The 26965-nt window shown below is 35.0% G+C and overlaps 2 protein-coding genes and 1 non-coding gene across 4 annotated transcripts; 1 reads left to right on the top strand and 2 right to left on the bottom strand.

Annotated features, from left to right (window-relative positions):
- Nucleotides 1-1024: 1024 nt before the first annotated feature.
- On the bottom strand, nt 1025-3504 carry LOC108992392. Of its 2 annotated transcripts, XR_004797757.1 has the most exons (4): nt 3264-3504; nt 2577-3181; nt 2354-2433; nt 1025-1118 (listed from the first exon to the last, which is right to left on the bottom strand). XR_004797757.1 is itself a non-coding variant. In XM_018966953.2 (3 exons), the coding sequence occupies exons 1-3, from the start codon at nt 3309-3311 to the stop codon at nt 2427-2429; spliced, it is 660 nt and encodes a 219-aa protein (XP_018822498.1). In that variant the 5' UTR covers nt 3312-3504; the 3' UTR covers nt 2330-2426. The 2 variants fall into 2 exon arrangements, 1 of the variants encoding a protein (XP_018822498.1); XM_018966953.2 differs by lacking the exon at nt 1025-1118 and having other exon boundaries at nt 2330-2433.
- Nucleotides 3505-3657: 153 nt separating this feature from the next.
- On the bottom strand, nt 3658-7569 carry LOC108992414 (disease resistance protein RUN1-like). Its single transcript, XM_035683749.1, has 5 exons — nt 6911-7569; nt 5107-6220; nt 4258-4542; nt 3778-4148; nt 3658-3682 (listed from the first exon to the last, which is right to left on the bottom strand). The coding sequence occupies exons 1-5, from the start codon at nt 7432-7434 to the stop codon at nt 3658-3660; spliced, it is 2319 nt and encodes a 772-aa protein (XP_035539642.1). The 5' UTR covers nt 7435-7569.
- Nucleotides 7570-24091: 16522 nt separating this feature from the next.
- On the top strand, nt 24092-24199 carry LOC118344116. Its single transcript, XR_004797881.1, has one exon. It is a non-coding gene; the product is annotated as a small nucleolar RNA R71 (small nucleolar RNA).
- The last annotated feature ends 2766 nt before the right edge of the window (nt 24200-26965 follow it).

Genomic DNA, 26965 nt, shown 5'->3' with positions numbered 1-26965 from the left:
ACAATCTAACAAATCCTTCAATGCATGGAGGAAGGACAACAATAATTTCTAATTTTCAAGTTTTCACCATCATATAATATAAAAACTGATGCAATATATCATTTCAACGAACAAGAACTAATGATTATAGTTTAATAATGTAGGCAATGGTCTAGTAGTAGTCTATGGTATTTGTTTGTTTCTCATGAAAGATACCATGAGAGGATTGGGTCCCCATACCCTAACTGCCATATAAAAAATGTTAGCTATCAATTTGAAAAAACTAGAAAGAAACACTTGAACAACTCTGCAGTAACACTTCTAGCGGCAATAATGCTATGAGGTGGTATTCCCGTGTGCTTACATGGAGTCAAATCAATATGTTCAAAGAAGAAATATTTGAAAACTAAACTCATCGACCTCCTCCTCATCTTTGTCATAAATTCCATACTGAATCACACTAAATCATTTTATAGACTTTGATTCCCAAATAATCCACATCACACACGTTACAGGGTTTACGGGTGCTTTTGTTGAGTATATAGTAAATCATCGTGATCTCAAAATCTCACTTTCCCCCACATCTATAGCTCTGATCTCTTAGGCCGTTGTCATAATAATCCACCGCCACTCGAATCATGAGCTCGTAGGAAGAAAATGTGATTTGAGTTTGATGAAGTGAAAGATAATAAATTAATTAAAATTTGCTTGCCAAAACATGGAATCTTCAATGAATCTTTAAAGATAATAAACACGTTAATTTTCAGATATGGGTATATACAATTAAGGCATATTTTAGGAAACAGAGGACATGAAGAAGAAATTTGCAGATAATGAAACAGAAAAAATTGACCTTTTCCTCGGAAGTCTGGTATAGCATAATACTCCTTTATGAAATACATGGCTTAGGCCATCTTGTAAATACACTTCCATTTGCTCTTTTTTGTTTTTCAATGAGCCATTGTTCTTATTGATTTTGCCATTTGCAGACAGAGGAGGAACTGCCGATTGATTTTGAGCCACCAAGGAAAACCTTGGGTGGTGGAAGTGATGAGTAGCACCACTTCAAGATTGCATGCTTATTGGTATCCTTTTGTGAACTCTGCCCATCGGACTCTCCAAGACTGCATGCTGTGTCTCTACATATTTAACCCTTTACATTAATAAAAACAAAGACCATTGCATTTGACACTGCTTTGCAATTAAAAATTGGTTACATCAAAAAGAACAATAAAAAAGAGAAATATCCTGATTAGGTCATAATGAGCAATAAAATGTTACAATTCACAAATTGTCTTGTCCACCATGAATATTCCTAAACCTGAGAAATCAAGCCACAACTTGCTATACATTTCAAACAGTGAAAACCAGCAACTCAAAAGCAATTGTAATTCACCTGTAAGAGTAAAAGATGAGATGCAATTAAGTTGCAAAACAGTTATAATTCACCGGACTGCATCCATATAACAATTGTAAGATGAGACGTTTTTTCAAGATCCTATTTGTTCGATATTGATTTTTTTTTTTTTTTAATTTCTCATCCATCCTCTGCTACTTCTCCTACCTTTTAGCAAAATTTTCTCTTCCCGTCGCCACAATTGTCTGCTAAAATTCCAAGTTCAAAAAAATAAGTTCTAAAATAAAATAAGAAGTTAAGAACTAAACAATCTTGGGATCAAAACAAGAAATAATTAATTTATTAAGCTAATCACCATAAAAAAAAAAACGAAAATAAGTTTTTAAGATGCAAATTAATCTAAACAATTAAAAAACAATTGAAGGAAAATAAACTAAATTTTGGAATCCACCACATTAATACATGGTAATATATTTATGATAATTGATTCTACCTGAACATCTATGTGATAATCTAGAAATCAATATTGTCATCATGAAAAATATCATCATTCAAACTCTTTTTCTTTAAGAAATTATCGAAAGTATTTTATTTTTCACTTAAAAATCTAAAATCAAATCATCGCTTGTATTTATTAAAACAAATCAAAAAAGATATTAGATTTTATTTTTAACAAAATTATGAATCAAGCTATTAGCTAATTAAGATTATTCTAAACCATGATACAAACATGATTGCACTAATTTCAAGAATTTTATCCCTCTCAATTGATATGAAGCAAGAATAATAAATCATTGAAAGCATCAATAATTGAGAAAGTCAATCTCATAAATAATATTACTAATTTTTAATGAGGTTTCATCCTTAACCTTATTTGAAATTTAGTTAGGCATATTCATGAAAATAAATTCTAAAATATGAACGTAAATAAATATCAAATCAATATTTAAAATGAAATTAAAGAAAAATAAAAATTACACTGCTCTCAAAATGTAAAAATAGCTAAAAGTCTGTTACCATTAAAGTCTGTTATGGTTACAGTTCTTTCCCAACTTTGATTCCTTCCGCAACTTCGATTCCTTTCTGAGCTTCAATTCCTTCAATAAGATAAAGTTCAAATTTAAGCAAGAAAAATAAATATTTCAAAATGAATAAAAATAAAATTAACATTACATAATTGTGATAATGCTTTATTTAATTTAGTAAAATTCTACACAATTTGGCTATTATATTCACATACCCAAGTGGAAGTAAATCTTCACTAATGAAATCATCATTAGCATCCTTGAATTCCCTAATTCTCGTGGTTGAAGATTGCCTCTTCTGTCGTGGGTTCCAATCGGGTTCCAAGTCATGCTCACCACCATCTCGGTACCTCTTTGAAAGTTGAATAGGATTAATGAAATTGTCATTCCCGTATATTAGATGGACTCCGACACTTTTTAAGATTGCTTCCTCTGACCCACTTGCAAATGTAAACCTCATATTGTATCCCTCCCTATAACTTCTTGACATCATCTCATCAATAGAATTTCCAGCTATGTATTTTAGAAATACACGATGTGGGTCCATTGAAGGCCACAACAAATCACAATATTGGTCCCACACCATTGACTGGCTGTTTATTGAGATAGTAATAGTTTCGTATCCCAGTAGAAGAGGTCCCACAACAAAACACAAAACTAATGCTACGATCTGATGCCCAAAACACATGGATGCATTATGATCAATATCAATTTCAATAGAATTAGTATATGAAGTAGTCTCCTTGCAATACTTGAACCACTCTGGAATCCTACTTCCTGGATATATAATCTTACTTGAATCTTTCATCTGAAAGTGTTCCTATTAAACCAAGTATATGTTAGAAGACAAATATATACGAAACAGAAAGAAATTAGAGATCAAATAGGTGAGGCATGTATACCTGAACCCATAATGGATCTGGTGCACGATTCCCTACATTCACATGCATTTTATTACACTCCGATAAGTTAATCGATGTTAGCCATTTTAAGTCTGTTATACCAAATGAAGATTCTGTCGATATATTATGAAAGCGTTTCAATAACCCGCATCCTGTAGCATCTACCTCTTCTATATTTGGTGGAAGGTGTAGAATTTTTTCAAGTTGCTTGCAGTCTCTTAAAGAAAGTCTCGTGAGTCCAACAAATCCTTCGATGCGTGGAGGAAGGCTAACAATACCACTACCAGATAGATTTAAAGTCCTCAAACTGAAATTTGATTTGGGAGGCGGCAATGGGAACAATTTCATTCTTGATGAAATTTCATTTTCCTGTGTACATGGCATGGATTGTCCATTATGCCCCACCTCTTTTCCAAAATCTAAAAAATTTGGACAATGAAGGAGGTAAACATTCTCTAGATGTTCCAACTGAAAAATGCTTATTGGAAGATGCACAAGGCTTTTGCACCCATACATTAATAACTCCTCAAGCCCAGCGAAATATGTAATGGATAAAGGTAGCTCCTGTATTACGGTGCTTTCTAATATGACATATTTCAAATGTTCCATTTCACACTCAATTTCTGGAAAGTTTTCAAGGCTTCTACAACCTCCAAGTTTAAGTAATTTTAGAGATCTCAAGTTGAAGCTTCTTGGCAAATTCTTTAGGCTCGAACATTGTTCAAATTTCAATTCAACAAGCTTATCCAAAAATCCAACAGAATCATGAACCTCAACTAAATTTTTACATTCATCAAGAATCAACTTCTTTAGATTTGAGCAACTTGAAAGATCCGATATTTTTGTCAAGTATTTAGATCCACTGAGATCTATACTTGTTAAGTCCTGTTTAAAAAGAAGAAAATAAAGGAAATCTATTAACAATTAAAGGAAATTGGCAGCATACCTTAAAAGTAAGACAGATGGACATGATATTGAAAATAAAAATACTTACCTTAGATTGCAATCCCGTGCCTAGATCTCTGATATTGCTTCTTCTAATATTTAAAACAATAAGTTTCTCTCCATGAAAATAAGATGGCAAAAACTCCAAAGGGCATAGAGGCCAAACGAGAACTCTTAACTGATTAGAGAGATACTTCAATCTGCCACGAAAACTTGCATTACAATTTATAAATATTCTGAGGTTTTTCAATGTTGCAAATGCCTTAGTACTGAATTGTGTCTTGCAGTCCTCCTGAGGCAGATCTATCAATATGCCTTCAATTTTCTCTGTTCCCTAATGTGAGAAGGCACAAGTGTTCTATCAAAAATCAAAGATAAATTCCCTATAATTTAACACATGCGCAAGTGTTCATGAACTATATATAAGTTTAACAAGCTAAGATTATATTTTCTTTTTTACAATACGTAAACCACATCTTTCTTCATATAAATATATATATATATATATGTGGTGCTTCTAGTTTAGATTTCATAAAGGATAGCCTTATTTTTATTATTCAAATTTCTAGAAATAAGTGTGTACATTCAAATGTATACTTCTTCCTTTTAATACGTATTACTCAGTTTAAAATACTAAAAAGGGGTCAGATAATCATAGGATTTTGCCTTTTTAAAAAAATGGACAAAATGAGAATTGGTTTTAATGATTTTATTTCTACTTCTTTTTTAAAATTATTTTATTTACAACATTGAGAAAATATTTCATGTGAAGGGTACATACGTATCTATATTATAATTTATATGTATTTCTGGATCCATTTCTTTTAATTTAATAATAGCTTCAATTGAGAAAAAAGATAATTTGGAAGTGAAATTATATTTCTAAGGAAAATCTTACCTTATTCTTTTCAAATATTTCACGAATGTCTTCATGAAAGTATAATCTACTGCGCTTGCCAGGTTCTTCCGGTGATTCTTGTCGAACAATTTCTTTACCCATATCTTCTAGTAAGTCATGCATCCACAAGTATTGGTCATCATTATGTTGATCAATCGTTATGAGACATTTATCATTGAGCTTTTTGATACCGGCATAGGCAAAGAAACCACAACTGTCGAGTATTTTAGTGACATATTCTCTCTCGTCTCCTTTGAAGAAACATGCAATATCAAGGAAAATCTTTTTTGTATGATAATCTAATCCATCGTAACTTATTTTGAGTTTTTCGTGAATATTTTCTTCTGGAATTCTTTTGTACTTTTCCAATTCGCTTTTCCAATAATGTATATCTTCTCCATATAGATTTGAGCCTATCACTTTTAAAGCAAGTGGAAGGCTGCCAGCATACTTGAATGCAAGTTTTATGACATTTGCAAAAGCTTCATCAGGTTTGTGACTTTTAAAAGCATGCTGGCTAAATAGCTGAAGAGCTTCATGGTGATCCATTTCCTTCATACGATATTTGAAATGAACATGATGCTTAGTTAGTAAACCCACATCCCTTGTTGTTATGATGATTCGACTCCCAGAACCAAACCAATCGCATCTTCCACACAATTTTTCTAATTGGTCCAAATGATCAACATCATCAAGAATCAGAAGAATTTTTTTACAGCAAAATTTCTTCTTTATCAAATTGATTCCTCGATCAACATTACCAACTTTCAAACTTGAATCTTTAAGAATTTCATAAAGAATTGTCTGTTGCAACTTCACGAGACCACCTTGATCTTGTTTTGAAGATTCTCTAACATTTGCAAGAAAACAGCTGCCTTCAAACTGATCAGTAATGCGGTTATACATCTCTTTTACAATAGTTGTTTTACCAATTCCACCAATACCGAAAATCCCTATCATGCGTTTGTCGTTCTCCTTAATACATAATAGCATATTAATATCTTCTACACGAGAGTTTATTCCCACTGGATACTCAGCAACATGCAAATATGTACGATTTAGTACTACTCTTGAGACCTCTTGAACAATCTTCTGAATAAATTCAGATTCGTTCCTACCAATGCAAAAAGATTAAAAGAAAAATTATGAATTTGACTTCCTCTTCTTTAAAGACACGGGGACATGATTTAGGTGCATGAATTTTATTCTCATGTAATAAATGACATTATTGGTAGGGTACGAAGAAGTTACAACATTCATTATATCCTTCTCGACCTGAATCCCATTCCTCCTATGGGTTGACCATACGTCAAGTATGTACTAATTAATGCAGTACTCTTATATATTTGTATTGGTGGTAGGGATTGGACTAACCACTGTCTTTGAAATGGTGGTAGGGATTCCGATCTCTTATCAAACTCAATACTTAAAAAAGGAATAAGAAATGGAACTTGGAAATGGTGGAGAAGCAAAGCCATTGTATGTTGTCATTAATCTTTGTTCCCTGTTTAATTTCTTTATTTTTTTGGTAATGTTCTCATCCTACTTGACATACATATACAACATGAGTGACATCTCAGAATATGGCTTTCATAAGCATTTTATTGATTTAAGTTATAATTTTGTAATATATCTCAAATTTCTTTGTTTTTCAACTTAAGAATATTATATAGAAACAAAAGTTGCTTTCGAAGCCTAGTCTCAAGTCAAGGATTTAATTCTAACGCATGCACACGCACGATATATGTCATCATATCAAAACAAATATATGAATCGATAGAGGGATAAGAGTTGTCAGAATTACTCGTTGATCTTTAAATGCAAACCAGATAGATCAGCAGCTTGTTTTAAGGCAGTCTTCCACCTCTGAACTTTAGCATCATCCTTGAATTTTTCTTCATGTCTAGCCAACGCTTCTTTAAAACTACTTTTTTGGTGTCGTACTGTCGATGGCTCAACTTTGTAAAATACTGGTAAAACTTTATGTTGCTTTGATCCTTTACACTCTAGGATCTTCATTAGCTCATCCAAACACCACGTAGATGATGCATAGTTTTCAGAAAATACAATGATTGAAATGTTTGACTCTTCAATGGCCTTCTGAAGTGCAAGTGAAATTTTTTCACCTCTTCTCAACTCCTCGTTATCCATATAAGTGTTGATTCCATTTTGATGCAAATCTTTATAGAGATGAACAATAAAATTATTGCGGGTATCTTCACCTCGAAAGCTCAAGAATACATCGTAACTCCATTGAGAGGTTATAGAAGAGGAATTGGAGGAGGAAGGAGAGGAGAGGACTCCCGATGGTGCAATGGAAGAAGTCATTTTGAATGTAAAGTATAACTAATTGTAGATGGATTGTGGATGATGATGGAGCTCCTTGTATAAGTTTAAAGAAGTGGATACAGCGTTGCATGAAGGAGGAACTTCTTGGCAAATTCCGCGCGTGTTGCATCTAAAAGGTTGTCATCTCTTGAATTGGCATAATTATTTTCGAATAATGCTAGTAGCTGTCCAAGAAAACGTATGCTTGGGCAAAGAAACACGGCCAAACTTCTTCGGTGCCCTTGGTGGCCTCTTCTCGGGGTCAATTATTTTTATTATTTACTTATTTATTTATTTAAGATTAATGATACGTACAAGTCGTAGAGTGCACAAGTGCCGTACAATCATTTTAAAAAAAAAAGTGAGATTTACTTTTAAAAAATTTAATTATTTTTCATGTAAGTACCGTATTTATTTATTTTTTTCAAAATTATTACGTAACACTTGCCTACAACTATCATTTCTCTTTATTTAATTGTGTAAATTAGGACATTTTAAATCTAAGAGAAATAATGTAATGAATTTTTTATTTTTTTTTAATAAATATTTATGATGATTAAAAATATATATGAAATAAAAAAATAAAAAATACTTTTTACCTATTCGGTAAACTTTTAGGCTACATCTCTAGAAAGATGTAGCACTGCTCTTTGATATATATATATATATATATATATATATATATATATATATATCTGCACAATGGATGGGAACTTCCTGTTATAATTTCCATAGAAATATCCAGCTGATTTTTTTAATTTGTTAAGAATATAGATGACATCCTAAATCATGACCTAATGAATTTGTCTCTTTTTTCTTTCTTTCTTTTTTTTATCTTTCCTGATAGTGTCTCATTGGGCCAAATACAAAGCAGTCGGTGAAAGAAAATGACGAGCAACTTCCTCAATTGCTTTCACGCGAATTGAAGTCCACTCATATTAATTGTCTTTGGTGTGGGCCTCTTCTCGATTGACGCCGATCATTCTTCTTTTTCTTCAGTTGAGACACTTATTTGTATTCAAAATTAATTAAAATATTCGATAACAATTATTGATATTCAGGAGGTTATAGATAATGTGAAGAGTTATATAGTAGAATCAGGTAATATTTTCTTTATTTTCATTGTAGTTTAATTTTAATATTTTTTATAATTCAAATTCACAAACATTTGATATTTTATTCTTATTATTAATATTTATTAATGTTTGTATATAGAGTTGGGCACACAATTAAACCTGACAACTATTGAAGATTGAAGGTTGAAGGCTTGAAGCAGCAAATATGAAGAACACTCCCACTTTGTTGCCATTTATTTATGTTATATATATATATATATATATATATATATATATATATTGCATTGTTGCTATGTTAAAGATAATTTGTTTTTATTTATTCATGTTATGGTTTTTAATTGCATTTTGCTATGCTTAAGACAATTTGTTTTAGGAATCAGAACAGTAAAATTAGAGGCATTTGATATATCATAAATGCTAAATGTCCCGAAGAAGTGTCCCGAATATGTGTCCTGAAATCTTTTTTTTTATTATTTAATGATTAAGGAAGTATTTTTTAATAATATAATGAATTTTTATTTTTTTCATAAATATTTATGATGATTAAAAAATATATGAAATAAAAAAATAAAAAATAAAAAAAATATTTTTTACCTATTCGGTAGACTTTCAAGCTACATCTCTAGGAAGATGTAGCACTGCTCTTTGATATATATATATATATATATATATATATATATATATATATATATATATATATATATCTGCACAATGCATGGGAACTTCCTGTTATAATTTCCATAGAAATATCCAGCTGATTTTTTTAATTTGTTAAGGAAATAGATGACATCCTAAATCATGACCTAATGAATTTGTCTCTTTTTTCTTTCTTTCTTTTTTGATCTTTCCTGATAGTGATCTCATTGGGCCAAATACAAAGCAGTCGGTGAAAGAAAATGACGAGCAACTTCCTCAATTGCTTTCACGCGAATTGAAGTCCATGCATATTAATTGTCTTTGGTGTGGGCCTCTTCTCGATTGACTCCAATCATTCTTCTTTTTCTTCCTTTTTTTTAAATCCTATTTGATGTTGTAAACGACAAGAGAAATATTATTATTTATTCTGATTTTTGTCTTTTCTAATCATATTTATTGCTAATTAAATTAATAATCACTTAAAAGAGTTGAACAATAACTCTGTTGCCAGCTTTTCGCTATTGATTATGTTATTTAGATATTGTGATAAAATAATATTAGATGATAATAATGTAAACATAAATTATTAAATTGATTATATTGAATTATACATCTTTAAAAGTTTACAACTATGAATATTAAATTAATTCATTTTCACTCAACAACTATTTTATTAATTTGTTCTCTCTCTCACCCCACTCTTTCTCTATTTTATTATTTTTTTATTGATTAAAGATAAAAAAAAAACTTACTTTTTACCCATAGTGGCATGGGCCACTTCTTGAGGGCGTAAGCCAATCCATCATTCTTCATCATCATCACTATTATCAATATTATTTATCTATTCAATGACACATTTAATTGAAGAAAAATATTATTTTTAATTTTAATCATTTCTAATCATATATATTTTTAATTAAATTAATAATTACTTAAGATATACTACATTAACATATATAACATGACATAACAAAATTCAAATTAAAAATTCAAATTACTCCTAGATTAAAATTAAATTATTTTCTTATTATTTTTTATTACTACTGCAAAATACCATGTAAAACAAACTTTTTATTAGAACAAAAAGTAAAAACAAAAAAAAAAAAAAAATTAGTTCACGTATAGATTTTTTTTTTATAAATTCATTTATTTTAAATAAATTATAAAATATTATATCAAATCGTATCAATTTACATATTAAAGACGAGAAATTTCCTTGCATGGAAAACTAATCCAAATCAATTGTCAACATTGCAGAAAGAATACGAATTTGTGGAAGAAAGATGTGAGAAAAAACTTTGGCAACTCCCTAATATATATATGTATCTCCTCCATCGAAAATTTATATATATACATATCTATAAGTTTACAGCTCCTTCTGACTTTTCAGAATTGCAAAAGAAGCATTCAATGAGATTATGGGATTGGAAAAGAAAATGGATGGCCGTTAATTGCATGTTTATTCTATCTTGCGTACTTTCTTATTTTACTTCATTTCTCTTTCCCCTCATTTTTCTTTTTTCTTAAAAAAAAAAAAGAAAAATGGTTAATGCAGCCTTCATGTCATACAAAATTCCGATTTAAACAATATATATATATATATATATATATATATATAGAATGTTGTATATATTGTAGCAAGTAAGAATCCTAAATCTGCTTCATCAAATCTTATAGGGGAAATTTGAAACAATCCTATGGTTTTTGTTATTGGATCTTAAAAATGGTTATTGGATCTTATTTCAATCCTTTTTGTTTTAGAGAAATTCCATTTGCAAGCCCCACTTGGGGACTGTATGTGTAGGCCATTTATTAAATGAGAAAAAACATCATTTTAAGAGGGATAATTTTGTAATTTTAAAAAATTTTAAAAATAAAATTGCCTAGGCTTGCATTGCAGTCCCCATTTGGAGACTGTACATGGCATTGCTCTTTTTTTTAAAGTGGTTACTGCATCTTATAATTTCTATCTTCTTTCTTTCTTTCTTTCTTTCTTTCTTTTTTTTTTTTTTAATTTGTGAGTAAAGAGGCTTCATCTAAATTATTCATTTCAAAGCTTCGAGAACTATTAGTCTCATGAAGCAAATCTAAATTACTGTTTGAAAGCAAAATATCATCTACAAATGGGATTAAAAAATAATTCCACTCCCACTAATTTGAAGGTACTTTATGTACTCATCTGCAAAGTTTCATATACTATTATTGGGAGTTTTTTTTAAGCCCAAATCTGAATTTCCTAATTGCAAGCCAAACAAATATATGATGACCAAAAACCTTAAGCTTGTAATTAACATGTGTACCTTTCTCCCAGCTTCTCATTCTCAAACGCATTCTCACATCTATATGATCTAATTGTGTATTAAAATATGATACTAATATCATAACTATCCTCAATTAGCCTATGCATATGACTCGAAAATCTGAGCAACCCGATTGACCAGACTAGGTGATCTTCGAAATGTGGGTAAATTTTACACTCCTTGCTCACTAGGCTAGTGGACTGTTTTAGTGGGCTTTAACTAACCACATCAGGCCCAACTGATGGAGATAAAAACTCCCCTTCCAGTTACCCCACAAATTCTTACTATGCTGACGTGACGAGAATTTAATCACTAGCTCAATTTTATCCTTTTCCACATTAATTCCTATTGGAGGTTTGTGCTCCCATTTCTCAGGCGTGGAAATAATGGCTTTGTGCCTGTGCCCTTTCACGTCACTGAGATCGTGAGATCCGTCCGTGGTGACTTTGCAGCCTCTCTTTCCATTGGCTTCCCACCTGGAGTGTCCCAACCATTCTTTCTCCGTCTATTTAAACAACATTCCTTACCTTTTTGTTCTTTTCGTTCTCATCATCCCTTTTCTTCTTCTCTGTTAGTGCATCCTATTTAAACCCTATCATTTGCTCTACATTTTCATGCCCGCATCAATGGCCCCAAAGAATACCTCATGATTTCCTTCGCATGGCTCGCACTCTCCCTACAAGGTTGGGTCTTCGAGGGTGTTTGAGCCCCTTCCACAGCGTAGCCCTCCCTACTTTGAGGGATACAACTTGTCTTCTACCACCACCCCCGCTGACCTTAAAGGTTTGGGAGATTTGTTTGGAGTCTCTGACTCGGTGATTCTAGAAGTTCTTGGAACTCGACGTGGGACCACCGATTAGAAGGGTGTTGTTGCCAAAGTGGCCTTGTCCGCCCTTGCCTTCTCACATGGGTTGAGATTTCCCTTTTGTTGTCCTGTGCACCACGTTCTTCACTATTTGGGGTTGGCTCTTGCCCAACTACACCCTAATGCCTGGTGGATTTTGATGAGATGTTGTGTCGTGTGGTGGATGGTTTTGGAACAAACCAAAGAGGAGTATCTCAATTTGACTGCTCCGGAGTCCATACTGACCCACGCGGTTAGGTCACAAGGGGTGAATGTTTGCTTTTTTCGATCTCGAGTCTCGACCCAAGTATCAGGTCGCCTGATTTAAGGGTTAGTATTCTAACGCCAAGGCTTGGCAACGGAAATTATTTTTTGTGTTTGGTCAAGATTGGGAGTTCCCTAGTTATGAAGTAACCAAAGCTAAGTTCCCTGTTCATGCTTCATGGGGGATTTTTACCGATCACAAGATGATTTCCATCACTCCTTTTGGTTGGGGGAAAGCTGGCCTAGAACTAGTTTATTCCTTGGTCAAGCAACACTAGGAGGAGGTTTGGACATGTGTGCTTTTGACCAGAGTGAACATCAACCAATTTCTAGTGATGCCAAGTCGGTCTCATGTAGTTGGCTGCCAATTGTTTAGGGATCTCGTCGTTCCTTGGGGTAAGAAAGGACCCGCTAACACCTTGCTGAGAAAGGGGTGAAGAAGTCTTGCCAGGGAAGACGAGAATACACTTGAGTCCAGTGGTGGTCGAAATTGCACAAATCTTCACGCCTGTCTAGAGACCCTCATCAGTCTACTTGGGTTTCACTGAGTGCTTAGCCTCCTATCCTAGAAGGTTCTCTTGACATAGACAATGTTGATGAGCTATTGGAATAGGTCTCTGTGGATCTGAAGATGACTTTGGATTTCCAGTTCCCTTCCACAATCGTAGATTTCGCGCATTCGCCAATCTTTACTCTTCTGTCAACCTCACTAGGCGACCAGGGGATAATTGATGACGAGGAAGATGCTGACATTGACCTATCCTTCTTTGAGGGCCTCTTGGACTCCTCCTCCAGTACGCCTCGGGATGCTACTCCCAACAGGGTGCCCGAGGAAGCTGGGATGGCACCCTTATGTGGTTGCAAGTCGAGGATCCTCCTAAGGAAGAAGTGGCTGACAGGGAGCTCACCCCACGCTGGGTTCCTTTTACCTTTTAGGGTGGTGAGACCCCTATTCTTCTTATCGACCACAAGGGTCTCTCTTGTGAGGACCTTGTCGATTTGGACTTGAGCACGAGTAGGGTTTCAATACCCTCCTCACCATATAGTGTTTCCTTGAGAAAAGAGGTTTCCTCTCCCGTGGCCCCAAAAGGGGTCCTTTCCTTTACTCCGGTTAGACGAAATGATCAAGAAGTGGCTTCCACACAAGATGAGGAGAAGGGCGAGGATTCTCCCTTACCCATAGACAAAGGTGGGGTTGAAGCCTTCATGGGTGGAGGACATTCACCTCCTTCCCCTTCCACTTTTCCATCTTATCTTGTCGGCTCACTTCGTGGTTTGAGATCTCCTCAGGGTGAGGATTGCCCTAGGTCTTCAGCTGCACAGAATGCCATAGGTGATGATGAGGCGAGGGCCAACTCTGTCCACAAGATGGTGAACAAACATAGAAGCCTTTTTTCTTCAGTAAACCTTTCTATTGTTTCCCCATAATTTCACCTTGATAAGTGACCTTACCTTGATAAGTATAGCTTGACATTGGGTAGACAAGTTGGCGGCCTGTGCTGTAGGATGTTCCCTTATTGGGCACGAAATGAGGTCACCAGGTTGTAGGCTGAAAAGGTTGAGTTAGAGGAGGCTCTCAATCAGGTTGAGGGTTATACTCACTCCTTAGTGGAAGATGTTGATAGTCTCTGTGAGGAAGTATCCAACCTCAAGAGCGATCTGGGCTGGTCAAGAAGGGAGGCTACTCGTAGCCAGTTCGAGCTTAGGGTGCTGTAGGAGGAACGGGCCTCGTGGCGAGATCATTTGTCTCATCATGAAAGGAAGTTAGAGGAGACAACTCGATGCTTCGGTGAGCATACCGACGCATTGGCGAAGGCCAAGGACTCCCTCTGGGACCTAAACTTGAACATTGACTATCTCCGTCTGTAGAAGGAGTTGCTCAACAAACAATGTTTGTCATTGGAGAGAGACCGTACCTGGTTGTACAAGAAGCTCGACAAGCTTAGTGAATCTCAGTAGCGCTATAAGGACAAATTAAATACTAGATATAAAATTAGGCATATCAAACGGAGAGAAATTATAAAAATAGATTACAATTTGTAACAACCCACTCCTTTTCTCCCATGAATTATGCAAAGTTTGAGGACATAATTTATTATAAGGAGGGGAGAATGTAACAACCGGCTCATTTCTCTCTCGATTGGCCACAAGTCTTGTCTACACATTTAAAATATTGAAGTTGTGTTTTTAAATATAGTGTGTGATTTTTAAAGCAAACCCAGTGTTTTAAAGCCCTCGAATATTTTGAATGCCCTAGAAATATTTATATAGGGTATTTCCAATGTTATTGAACCAAGTATGATTTTAAGTAAGGCAATTATAATATTTTTTAAAAGTTTCAAAAAAATTATCGTTGTAGAAAATCATTTTATCAACATGATTTTAGCTATTTACAATATTATGAGATTGAAATTATGTTAAAAACTCTAAGTATTTAGATGGTTTCATTCTCTTAAAAATATTAAGCAAAACTTTATCATTTATTTAATGATGAAAGATTATTATTTTATAAGCTAAAGTTTAGTTTAAATTATATTCTATTTTAATTCCTCTCAGTATTTTCAGTTAAGTTAGTGTTTACGCATTTTCAAATTAATATTTAAAGCTCACAGTTAGATCATTTTGAAGATCCAAAAGTAAAGGGCCGAGATTAAAACCCTAGCTCCCTCCCTTTTTCCCTCACTTTTCCCTCTTCCCTCTCTCTCCTCCCTCCCTCGCACGTCGCACATCGCACATCTTCCTCTCCCCTCACTTGATTCCTTCTTTAGCCCCCAGCGTCACCGTACGCCACCGACCACCTCACCAGCTTCCCCTCACGCCAGCGAGCACCCTCCACCGTTGAAGCCCTTCACGGCAGCTCCCTCTCCCCCATGCGAGCCCCTCTCGCCTTGAGCTAGCTCCGCCTATACAACCTCCAAGTAACCCCACCGTCGAACACAGCCCACGGCAGCCCCTTCTCCGTCTCCAACTCATGCATGCACGAAACGCACGGGGTTCTTCCCTAACACCGTTGTACGCCGCCTCGCATGCCATTTCACCACCACCATCAGCCTTCTCTCTCATCGGTGACCTCCCCCTAACCTCCCTTCCTCCAGCCGAGCCCCCTTTCTCCCACACACTCCCTCACTCTCTATCACATGGCTTTCACCACCCATGGCAAGATCTGCCGCCGTAAGCCATCGTGCCGCCTCCCCTTGCCACCGCAGCTCCACCAGCACCCTATCAAGCTCCTCCATGCCTAGCCATAGTACCCAGCAGGCCTCTCTCCTCTCACGGACTCTCACCCTCTCAGATGCACTGTACACTGCTAAATCTCACCTTGCTCCGCCTCTAGAGGCCACCATGAGCCTTCCAAGAGCACACCTAGCTATCCCTACACCCAAACAGCTCCCAAATGCCCAAAACAGCCACTGTACGTGGCTAACCACCACTGTACACGGCTTTAGCCGCTGCGTATGGCTCTTCCTCAGCCACCCACGAACTCCCCAATGTGTTGGCCACCCTCTACAGTCATGTTAAACCCAACAAAGCCTAGATCTAGTTGAGAAACCCTAGATCTATCCACTCGAAGTAGTCCCGTTCCAAGGTCACAGCGATGACCACTACCACCCAAGCTAGTGGCTTCCGACGCCACAGGTCGTGTCGGACAGTGAGCAACACACGGGTTATCCTGACAATGGTATAACTTTATTTCCCTTTTATCCTTGTTAGCTTTATTGTGAAGTTGGTTGTGATGTGTTGTGGAGTTCGCTGTGAAGTGTGGTTGTGTAGCAAAATGTTGGGCGTAGTTGGGAAGTGTGCTGTGTAGTGTTGTGAACTGTGTTGTGAAGTATGTGCCGTAATGGTGATGTGGCGTAGTGTATTGTGAAGAGAGTACACGTGACGTGTATTCTATGTGGTGAAGTCATGATACCCCAGATGGCATGTCATCAAGGGTTGGATGGTTGCGTAGTTGAGAAGTGTGGAGCTTGATGTGGAGTGTCAGGAACTGTGAAATAGTGTCCCGAAGTAGTTATGATGTGGCTTGTAGTCTAAGGTGACAGGTGTCACCATGTAGTTGAGTTATGGCTGGGAGTATGTGTGAAGTGACGGAATGGTGTAACAGTGATGTATTGGGAGCATGATGAGGGAATTTCACGAAGTGACATGGCTAAGTGGGAAGCTGTGTTTTTTATGAGTGAAGAGTTGGTGTAGAAGTGACGTAGCGGGATGCTAGGTGACGTGACATGTTCACGGTGTAGCTTGGGAGTAGTCTCGAGTTATGTGACGTGGCGTAAGGTGTAGTTGTGAATGGAGTGTTGTTGTGCCAAGTGTTAGGATGAACTTGTAATAGGATAGGAAGTAGGAAGAGTCTTGCCAACTGAGTGCGAGAAAATTGGTATCGGACTATGATGCTTGTTTACACAAGCAGGTGATCAATGTGTTGTCTTAGGTGAAAATGAGATAAGGTATATTTGTATCTTGTAGACACATGTGCCAGACGGATTTACCATAGGTAATGGATAATCTGTCCTAAGCTTAGGTGCACGATATTTGAGCCTCAGAGTTGGCTTAAAGTCAGGTGATATGCATTGATGAGGATTATGACGACGATGAGGAAGCATAGGCTCAAATGTAGGAAGTGACGTGTGTATTGTCTAGGATTGGGATGCGTGACTTAGTCTGCCTGAGTCATGCATCAGAATGAGGTTAATAAGAAGAATAAGATGAAGGTCTTAGTGTTTTAACCTGAAAGTGAATCATGAGGTTCACTTTAAGTGGATAAGCAATCGAAGTAGAATGTTGAGTCTGGAAGAGACTCGAAGGTTTTGGCATAATAAGGGACACGTAAGAGCCCAGGGATAGAAGAAGAGTGCCCCAAGTGAAGTGTGGTTCTATTTCTAGTTAAGTTGCTTATGTACTAGATAGAGAATGACGCTAAGGTTATGCGTATGCATGTAGGTTGTCATCTGACACGCACGTGAATGGACTGCATGGTATGAGAATAGCATGGAGTTCAGGTAAGTATTATATTCATATTCTTCTAGAATTTTCTGAAAATGAAATGAAATGAAAGTGAAATACTTTTCATTTATGATGCTTTACGAAATGACATGAACGACGTTTTACGAAAGATGCTAAGTATAAGTGTTCAAAGGTATACATATGTAATAGCCCTTATTGACAGCCCCTTTTTATGCAACCCAAGTATTAAGTGTGCGCATGTGAATGGATGACTATACGTAGTATCTATTGTCTTTATTTTCTATGAAATGAAACGTTGAGGTTTATGCCTTATGCTTTTAAATGATGTTTTAAAAAGGATGCCATAAACTGGTATTTTAAATGATGCCTTCAAAGATAGTGTTTAAGCTCATGCTTTTAAATGAAGTTTTTCCATAAATGAACTGTTGACTAAAAGGATTGAAATGAATGAAAGAAAGAAATGACTGAATGAAAGAATGTTTTAATGTATGAAATTACGTAACGACCATGACTGAATGAATGGGTATCAAAGGAATGGATAGATTGTAATACCGGATAAGTAGTACTGGTAGTACACCCAGTACTGAACCTTGACTGAAAGGGATTCCCAACCTGTAGCTAAGGGTGGAATCTAGATCTAAAGGAATACCGCTAACTCTCACACACGGGGCATAATAGTGTGTATCAAATAAAAGAAAGTGATAAGAAAATGTATGTATGCATGCTTGAATTCTTTAAGAAATGAAGGTATTGGTGGGAGAAATGTTTTATGGAAAAAAAACATTTTCAGAAAAACCCTACCTAGTGATGATTTCAAAATGAATGTATGTCTTATGTACGTATGGTACATATGGAGTGATGAATGCATGAATGAAAACCTGAGTATTCGACTCATTTTAGTTTTTATGTATGCCCCTCCCCCACAAGAACTACATGAACCAAACGTGTCAGGACAGACACTACTCAAGGGGAAGAGCACGGAAGTCTAGGCATGAGAGTTTTAAATGTATGAGAGGCCTTTTATTTTAAGTTTGATGTTTTCCGTTGTAAACTTCTTTTATTCTCAAAGCACGTTTTATTTTATAATGTATAGCCTTGCACGCTAAGTATGGAAGTAAAAAGTTTTAAAAAGAACAATAATTCTCTTCTCCTTTTCTTAAAAGCTATTTTCTAAAAGTCTCACTATAAGGACAGTCATTACGCAAACATATAACTGAAGCAATAATGGATTTGGCGCATGATTCCCTTTATTTACATGCATTTTATTGCAATCCGATAAGCCAATTGGTTTTAGCCTTTTTAAGTTGGGAGTACCAAATTAAGATTTTGCTGATACATGAGGAAAGTCAAGCAATTACTACTTCTATATTTGTTGGAAGTTGTAGAATTTCTTCAAGTTGCTTGTAGCATTATACAATCTAACAAATCCTTCTATGCACGGAGGAAGGACAACAATAATTTCTAATTTTCAAGTTTTCACCATCATATAATATAAAAACTGATGCAATATATCATTTCAACGAACAAGAACTAATGATTATAGTTTAATAATGTAGGCAATGGTCTAGTAGTAGTCTATGGTATTTGTTTGTTTCTCATGAAAGATACCATGAGAGGATCGGGTCCCCGTACCCTAACTGCCATATAAAAAATGTTAGCTATCAATTTGAAAAAACTTGAAAGAAACACTTGAACAACTCTGCAGTAACACTTCTAGTGGCAATAATGCTATGAGGTGGTATTCCCATGTGCTTACGTGGAGTCAAATCAATATGTTCAAAGAAGAAATATTTGAAAACTAAACTCATCGATCTCCTCTTCATCTTTGTCATATATTCCATACTGAATCACACTAAATCATTTTATAGACTTTGATTCCCAAATAATCCACATCACACACGTTACACGGTTTACGGGTGCTTTTGTTGAGTATAGTAAATCATCGTAATCTCAAAATCTCACTTTCCCCCGCATCTATAGCTCTGATCTCTTAAGCCGTTGTCATAATAATCCACCGCCACTCGAATCATGAGCTCGTTGGAAGAAAATGTGATTTGAGTTTGATGAAGTGAAAGATAATAAATTACTTAAAATTTGCTTGCCAAAACATGGAATCTTCAATGAATCTTTAAAGATAATAAACACTTTAATTTTCAGATATGGGTATATACAATTAAGGCATATTTCAGGAAACAGAGGACACGAAGAAGAAATTTGCAAATAATGAAACAGAAAAAATTGACCTTTTTCCTCGGAAGTCTGGTATAGCATAATACTCCTTTATGAATTACAAGGCTTAGGCCATCTTGTAAATACACTTCCATTTGCTCTTTTTTGTTTTTCAATGAGCCATTGTTCTTATTGATTTTGCCATTTGCAGACAGAGGAGGAACTGCCGACTGATTTTGAGCCACCAAGGAAAAACTTGGGTGGTGGAATTGTCTTGTCCACCATGAATGTTCCTAAACCTGAGAAATCAAGCCACAACTTGCTATACATTTCAAACAGTGAAAACCAGCAACTCAAAAGCAATTGTAATTCACCTGCAAGAGTAAAAGATGAGATGCAATTAAGTTGCAAAACAGTTATAATTCACCGGACTGCATCCATATAACAATTGTAAGATGAGACGTTTTTTCATGATCCTATTTGTTCGATATTGATTTTCTTTTCTTTTTTTAAATTTCTCATCCATCCTCTGCTACTTCTCCTACCTTCTAGCAAAATTTTCTCTTTCCGTCGCCACAATTGTCTGCTAAAAATCCGAGTTCAAAAAAATAAGTTCTAAAATAAAATAAGAAGTTAAGAACTAAACAATCTTGGGATCAAAACAAGAAATAATTAATTTATTAAGCTAATCACAATAAAAAAAAAACTAAAATAAATTTTAAAGATGCAAATTAATCTAAACAATTAAAAAACTATTAAAGGAAAATAAACTAAATTTTGGAATCCACCCCATTAATACATGGTAATATATTTATGATATTTGATTCTACCTGAACATCTATGTGATAATCTAGAAATCAATATTGTCATCATGAAAAATATCATCATTGAAACTTTTTTTCTTTAAGAAAATATCTAAAGTATTTTATTTTTCACTTAAAAATCTAAAATCAAATCATCGCTTGTATTTATTAAAACAAATCAAAAAAGATATTAGATTTTATTTTTAACAAAATTATGAATCAAGCTATTAGCTAATTAAGATTATTCTAAACCATGATACAAACATCATTGCACTAATTTCAAGAATTTTATCCCTCTCAATTGATATGAAGCAAGAATAATAAATCATTGAAAGCATCAATAATTGAGAAAAGTCAATCTCATAAATAATATTACTAATTTTTAATGAGGTTTCATCCTTAACCTTAGTTGAAATTTAGTTAGGCATATTCATGAAAATAAATTCTAAAATATGAGCGTAAATAAATATCAAATAAATATTTAAAATGAAATTAAAGAAAAATAAAAATTACACTGCTTTCAAAATGTAAAAATAGCTAAAAGTCTGTTACCATTAAAGTCTGTTATGGTTACAGTTCTTTCCCAACTTTGATTCCTTCCGCAACTTCGATTCCTTTCCGAACTTCAATTCCTTCAATAAGATAAAGTTCAAATTTAAGCAAGAAAAATAAATATTTCAAAATGAATAAAAATAAAATTAACATTACATAATTGTGATAATGCTTTATTTAATTTAGTAAAATTCTACGCAATTTGGCTATTATATTCACATACCCAAGTGGAAGTAAATCTTCACTAATGAAATCGTCATTAGCATCCTTGAATTCCCTAATTCTCGTGGTTGAAGATTGCCTCTTCTGTCGTGGGTTCCAATCGGGTTCCAAGTCATGCTCACCACCATCTCGGTATCTCTTTGAAAGTTGAATAGGATTAATGAAATTGTCATTCTCGTATATTAGATGGACTCCGACACTTTTTAAGATTGCTTCCTTTGACCCACTTCCAAATGTAAACCTCGTATTGTACCCCTCCTTATAACTTCTTGACATCATCTCATCAATAGAATTTCCAGCTATGTATTTTAGACATAAACGATGTGGGTCCATTGAAGGCCACAACAAATCACAATATGGGTCCCACACCATTGACTGGCCATTTATTGAGATAGTAATAGTTTCGTATCCCAGCAGAAGAGGTCCCACAACAAAACACAAAACTAATGCTACGATCTGATGCCCAAAACACATGGATGCATTATGATCAATTTTAATTTCAATAGAATTAGTATATGAAGTAGTCTCCTTGCAATACTTGAACCACTCTGGAATCCTACTTCCTGGATATATAATCTTACTTGAATCTTTCATCTGAAAGCGCTCCTATTAAACCAAGTATATGTTAGAAAACAAATATATACGAAACAGAAAGAAATTAGAGATCAAATAGATGAGGCATGTATACGTGAACCGCATTTCACGTTAAAGTCATGTTTCACGTTTTGTTATGTTCAAGTTTACGTTCACGCAATCATGGTAATCCCATGAGACAAGAATATGTTTCAAGTTCATGTTATGTTATGTTCACGTTTACGTTATGTTCCAAGTTCACATTTATGTTATGTTATGCTCAGGTTCATGTTATGTTTCAAGTTCATGTTCAAATTATACATGTTCACATTCATGTTATGTTTCAAGTCCATCTTATGTTTCAAGTTCACGTTCATGCTATGTTTCAAGTCCATGTTATGTTTCAAGTCACGTTCATGCTAAGCTTCAGTTTCAGTTTAAGTTATACCAGTTATGTTATGTTGTATGTCAAGTTATGCTATGATTACTTATGATTTGATTATGCATTCATGCTTTTACTGCCATGCATGTATCATTAACCTGTGTGGAAGTTTCATGTTAACTTGCTAAGATTTGTAATCAAATCTCACTGTGGTAGTCCCAACTACCATTCCTCCCGAATGGTAGATCTTGTTACAGGATCTGAAGGAGAAACTAGAATCGACCAACTGGAAACGATTGACTAAGCGATGGTGCGACGTAGATGGTAGTACAGTAGTTATCTCAAGTTACTACTTGTATTTGTGGAGTTCAATCTCCAGCACTCTTTTGATCACAACCATATGGACTATTATTGTGATCTCAGTTGTTTAGTACGTCATTATGTATGAAATATGTTTTAAGTATTTGGGATATTTCGGTTTGGTGCATAGTATTGCTGAAGAAAAAAATTATCCGTTGCGAGTATTGCATAATACTAGATGCATGTTAGGAATATTGCATCTTATATGTCATGAAAGGGGGCAGGTAATCTTGTGTTGCATGTCTCGACGCTTCAAATGTCCGTCCGATCCCAAGCGAAATTTGGGGGCATCACAAGTATGAACCTATTTAATAACATGCAAAAGAGGAAGATTGATCTTTACCTGCCTGAGGTTCTCCAATATTTCATTGCTAGAATCAAAAGTTCTTATACCAGGTTTTAAAGCTTGAAGAAATAGTACCTTAACTGGGCACTTAATTACCTCGACTTTCTTGGGCAACTCGGCACTATCATTGCTTTGTTCCTCGTCAACATCCTCCAAGATTTGCTAGAATCAAAAGTTTGCATACCAGATTTTAAAGCTTGAGGAAATGGTACCTTAACTGGGCTCTTAATTACCTCGACTTTCTTGGACAACTCGGCACTATCATTGCTATGTTCCTCGTCAACATCCTCTGGCTTATTAGTTGTTGGGATGTGTAAGACTTACCACTTCGTGTCACAATGGCATTGACCTCCTTCAAATTTTCTTCAGCCATATGTTGACATTAGGGTGTACATTGAATTTGAGAAGGGAACTTGTCACGCTCATTCACACTCAAAGAGCTCATCAACTTGGATACATGGCTTTTTATCTCCTTATTTTCTTCAATAACTTGCATAATCAAAGATTCAAACTTTTGATTACTTTTACTTTGTGCTTCAGTAAAAGCATGCAAAGTGTCTTCTAAATGACTCATAGAAGATGAAGGTGCATGATATGGTGTAGGATATGACCTAGGGGTTGTGTTGGCTTCTGGTTTTCAGACTTCCTGCTAAAATTGGGGTGATTACGCCACCCCGGATTATAGGTATCAGAGAAAGGTGTAAAAGGCTTCTTGTACATACCTAAGGCATTACATTGTTCCTCATACATCCCTCTCATCTCAGCAAATGGGGGACACTCTTGGGCGAGGTGATCTACCTCGCCACAGACAAAACTTGGTCCAAAAGACTCTGCATGATTAGCCACGTGTGTTGGCTTTAAGCCCTTAGTCTTTAACATCTCTAGCTCCCTAGTGGGCATCTCAACCTTAGCCATTAGGTTATCCTCTTCCCAGAGATGGTAAATTTCACCACCATTTGGGTTTCCTTCAGGTCGTGACCTATTTGTGCTCTAAGTAATACTAGGTCCAGTCCAAGTGTAAGCTTTTTCAGTAAGCTCATTAAGGTATTCTATGGCCTAATCAGGATCTTTCTCTAAAAATTCATCATTACACATCATCTCCACAAATTGGCGCTCTCTAGGTGTAACTCCCTCATAGAAATAACTAACTAAGCTTCAGTTCTCATACTCATAGTGAGGACACATACTCAACAACTCCTTAAATCTCTTCCAAGACTAATACAAAGTCTCACTGTCCTTTTGTGCAAAGGTAGATATTTTCCTTTTTAAAGCGTTGGTCTATGTTGGAGAAAGTATTTATTAAAGAAGACTTGAGTCATCTCATTTCATGACCCAATAGATCATGATCTCAATGAGTATAGCCAACTCTTAGATCTATCATTCAAAGAGAAAGGAAAGAACTTAAGTCTCAAAACGTCATCAATTGCATTTTGACTATGAAAAGTCGCAACTACTTCCTCCAACTCTCAAACGTGCACATATGGATTTTCATTTTTCAAGCCATAAAAAGTAAGGAATAACTGTATCAACCCTGTTTTAAAATCCAGTTGGCGAGTATTAGCTCGAAACATGATGCATGATAGTGTGGCTGTGCGTGTAGGATGGAGGTAATCCTGAAAAGTTTTAATGGGTTGATCTTTGTGTTCACTCATTTCTTCGGGATTAGATGGATTGTCAAATAAAGGATTAAAAAATTTTGATTCTGACTCTCGCACAGGCCTACAAGCAAATCTACCCAAGGCCTTTCTATATCTGTGCAAGCAAGGCAAAAAAATACTCAAAAAATAAAAATACTATAAAAAGAATGAAGAAGAAAAAAAATAAAGCAACAAGCTAAAACAAGAAACAAAGTTACTGCCTTTACAAACTGCTGAAAAGAAAAACTATCTAGTAATTCTTCTACCGTCTCCCCGGCAACGATGAAAAAATTTGATTACACCCAAACTAGTACGCGGTGTTATAGTATAGTTCAGGTGTCGATCCATAGGAAGTCGAAAGAAACACAACAAAACGCAAGCTTAAAAGAAAAGATCAAATTATAATATGACAAGAATCTGAAAATTCCATCTAAAAAACATAATGAAAATGAGATTAGGGCATGGATAAGAAGACAAGTAAAGCTTTGGGCTTCTATCAACCGAATCCAATACTCTAAATTTTTCAATCTAAATGATATACACAATTAAGAATTATAGCACCAAATTCCTAATTGGAAGATATGGCATTATATTCATCTACTTTCTCAAATTTAATTCTAGAATATATTCTCCCTTTACAAACCACGGTTTTCATATATAAAAATGAATACCAGATCTAAAGACGAACCTATGTTCATAAATAATAGTACAGCAAAAGATCACATTAATGGTATGAAAAGCTTGTTTAAGTCACAATTATATATTCATAATCCTATAGCTCAACAAAATCAAACCATAGCAAGATTTAATATAATTGTCTCAAACTTATAATATACAAAAAAAATGGAGAATTGAATCCTAGAATCTTAAACAATAAACCTTAACATATGAATTGAAATAAATTCAATGTATTTTCACCAATCAATTTTCACCCTAAGCTTTACCCAAAATTTAGTTCTCCATGTAAGAACTAAAAATAAATAAAAATAGTATTTTTCTCTTCTCCAGATCTGTGTCTCCTCCCTTCCAAAAACTTCTAATTTCTTGTTTATGATATGGTTATATAAGGTAAGAAAGAAACCCTAATGTTTTCATATTCCCGCATAAAAACGCGCCTCAATTTTAGGACTCAGCTTGGTAGCCACGTACAAGCTTCAAGATTTCGAATTTGGAAATTCCTATTAAAGACACATTTGTATCGCTTTAAGATAGCTTTCAAACGCATCAAGAATTGTATCAATCCGATATGTGAGTGGAAAGTTACAATCAAAATACTAAAGTCTATCCAGTTTGTCTCCTAGCGCGTTTTGGACTCCGATTTTTTCTCTTGATCCGAATTACTTTCAAACCCCATCATTATCCTTATTTAAGAGTCTTACACTGGTTGAAAGTTCTTAGGTTGTTCCAACATCTTTTCCACTTGAAAGTTCTTTGAATTTGACTAGGCTTTGACTTGCTCTTTTATAGACCCTGAAATTAAACATAAAAATCTGTTTAGGAGTATCCCAAAATAAATAGAAACTCAATTCAAGAATAGAAATTAATTCGTATAATTTATATTCATACTTTAGCATTTTAGTCCAATAATAGAGTATTTAGAGTGCACTTTTGCATAAGATCGCAATACTTTTGCATAAAACCAAAAGAGTCAACATAGTTAATATGAGTTCCTAGAGAACTCCCAAAACACGGGACCATATATTTATAAACTTAAACAGACGATCCTTTCCCAAAAGTGGTTTCATAATATTATCTTGATCTTCAGCGAGGCTCGGGCCTCACTCGCTTCTCTAAAGCCCGGACATTATCCCTATTATGGGACCTTCTAAACTTTTCTATATCTCCAATTATCTCAGTGATTGCTCTATCAATTGATTCGATTGCTATATCAATTGCTATATCTCCAATTATCTCAGAGATGGTCCAAAATGGAAGGCTCGGATGAGCCTATAACCATCTTAGGCACGATCCTCTCCAGAGGAAGCATTGTCCTCTTGCGTTTCGTCATTTGCCTTTGCTAAACCTGTCACGGCCTCTACCATTTTGAGTGGGGGATGATAGTGGGTAAATACAACTTTGAGATTTCAAGAAATTTCAGTAAGTAAACAAATAACGTGCAACAGATATCATAACAATATGCAGCAAACTTAACAATGAATGCATGGACATGGACTTGGACATATGCTCTTGACCTTTCAAAGACTTTGTATAAAAACATGACTTTCATAACCTTGACTTTTGAGAACATGCTTTCTTCATTCATGCTTATGAACTCGTAACGTTTCTTGACTTATAACATATGATATCATGACATAATATTGTATACCTCACGACTCTCCTATGCACCATGTGTTCACCGCTAGTTATCGTATCAACCATTGGCCACTTTGACCATGGTGACT

The sequence above is a fragment of the Juglans regia genome, chromosome 12, assembly GCF_001411555.2.
Source record: "Juglans regia cultivar Chandler chromosome 12, Walnut 2.0, whole genome shotgun sequence".
Classification (NCBI taxonomy): Eukaryota; Viridiplantae; Streptophyta; class Magnoliopsida; order Fagales; family Juglandaceae; genus Juglans; species Juglans regia.
This window is presented reverse-complemented; position numbering and strand designations above follow the sequence as displayed.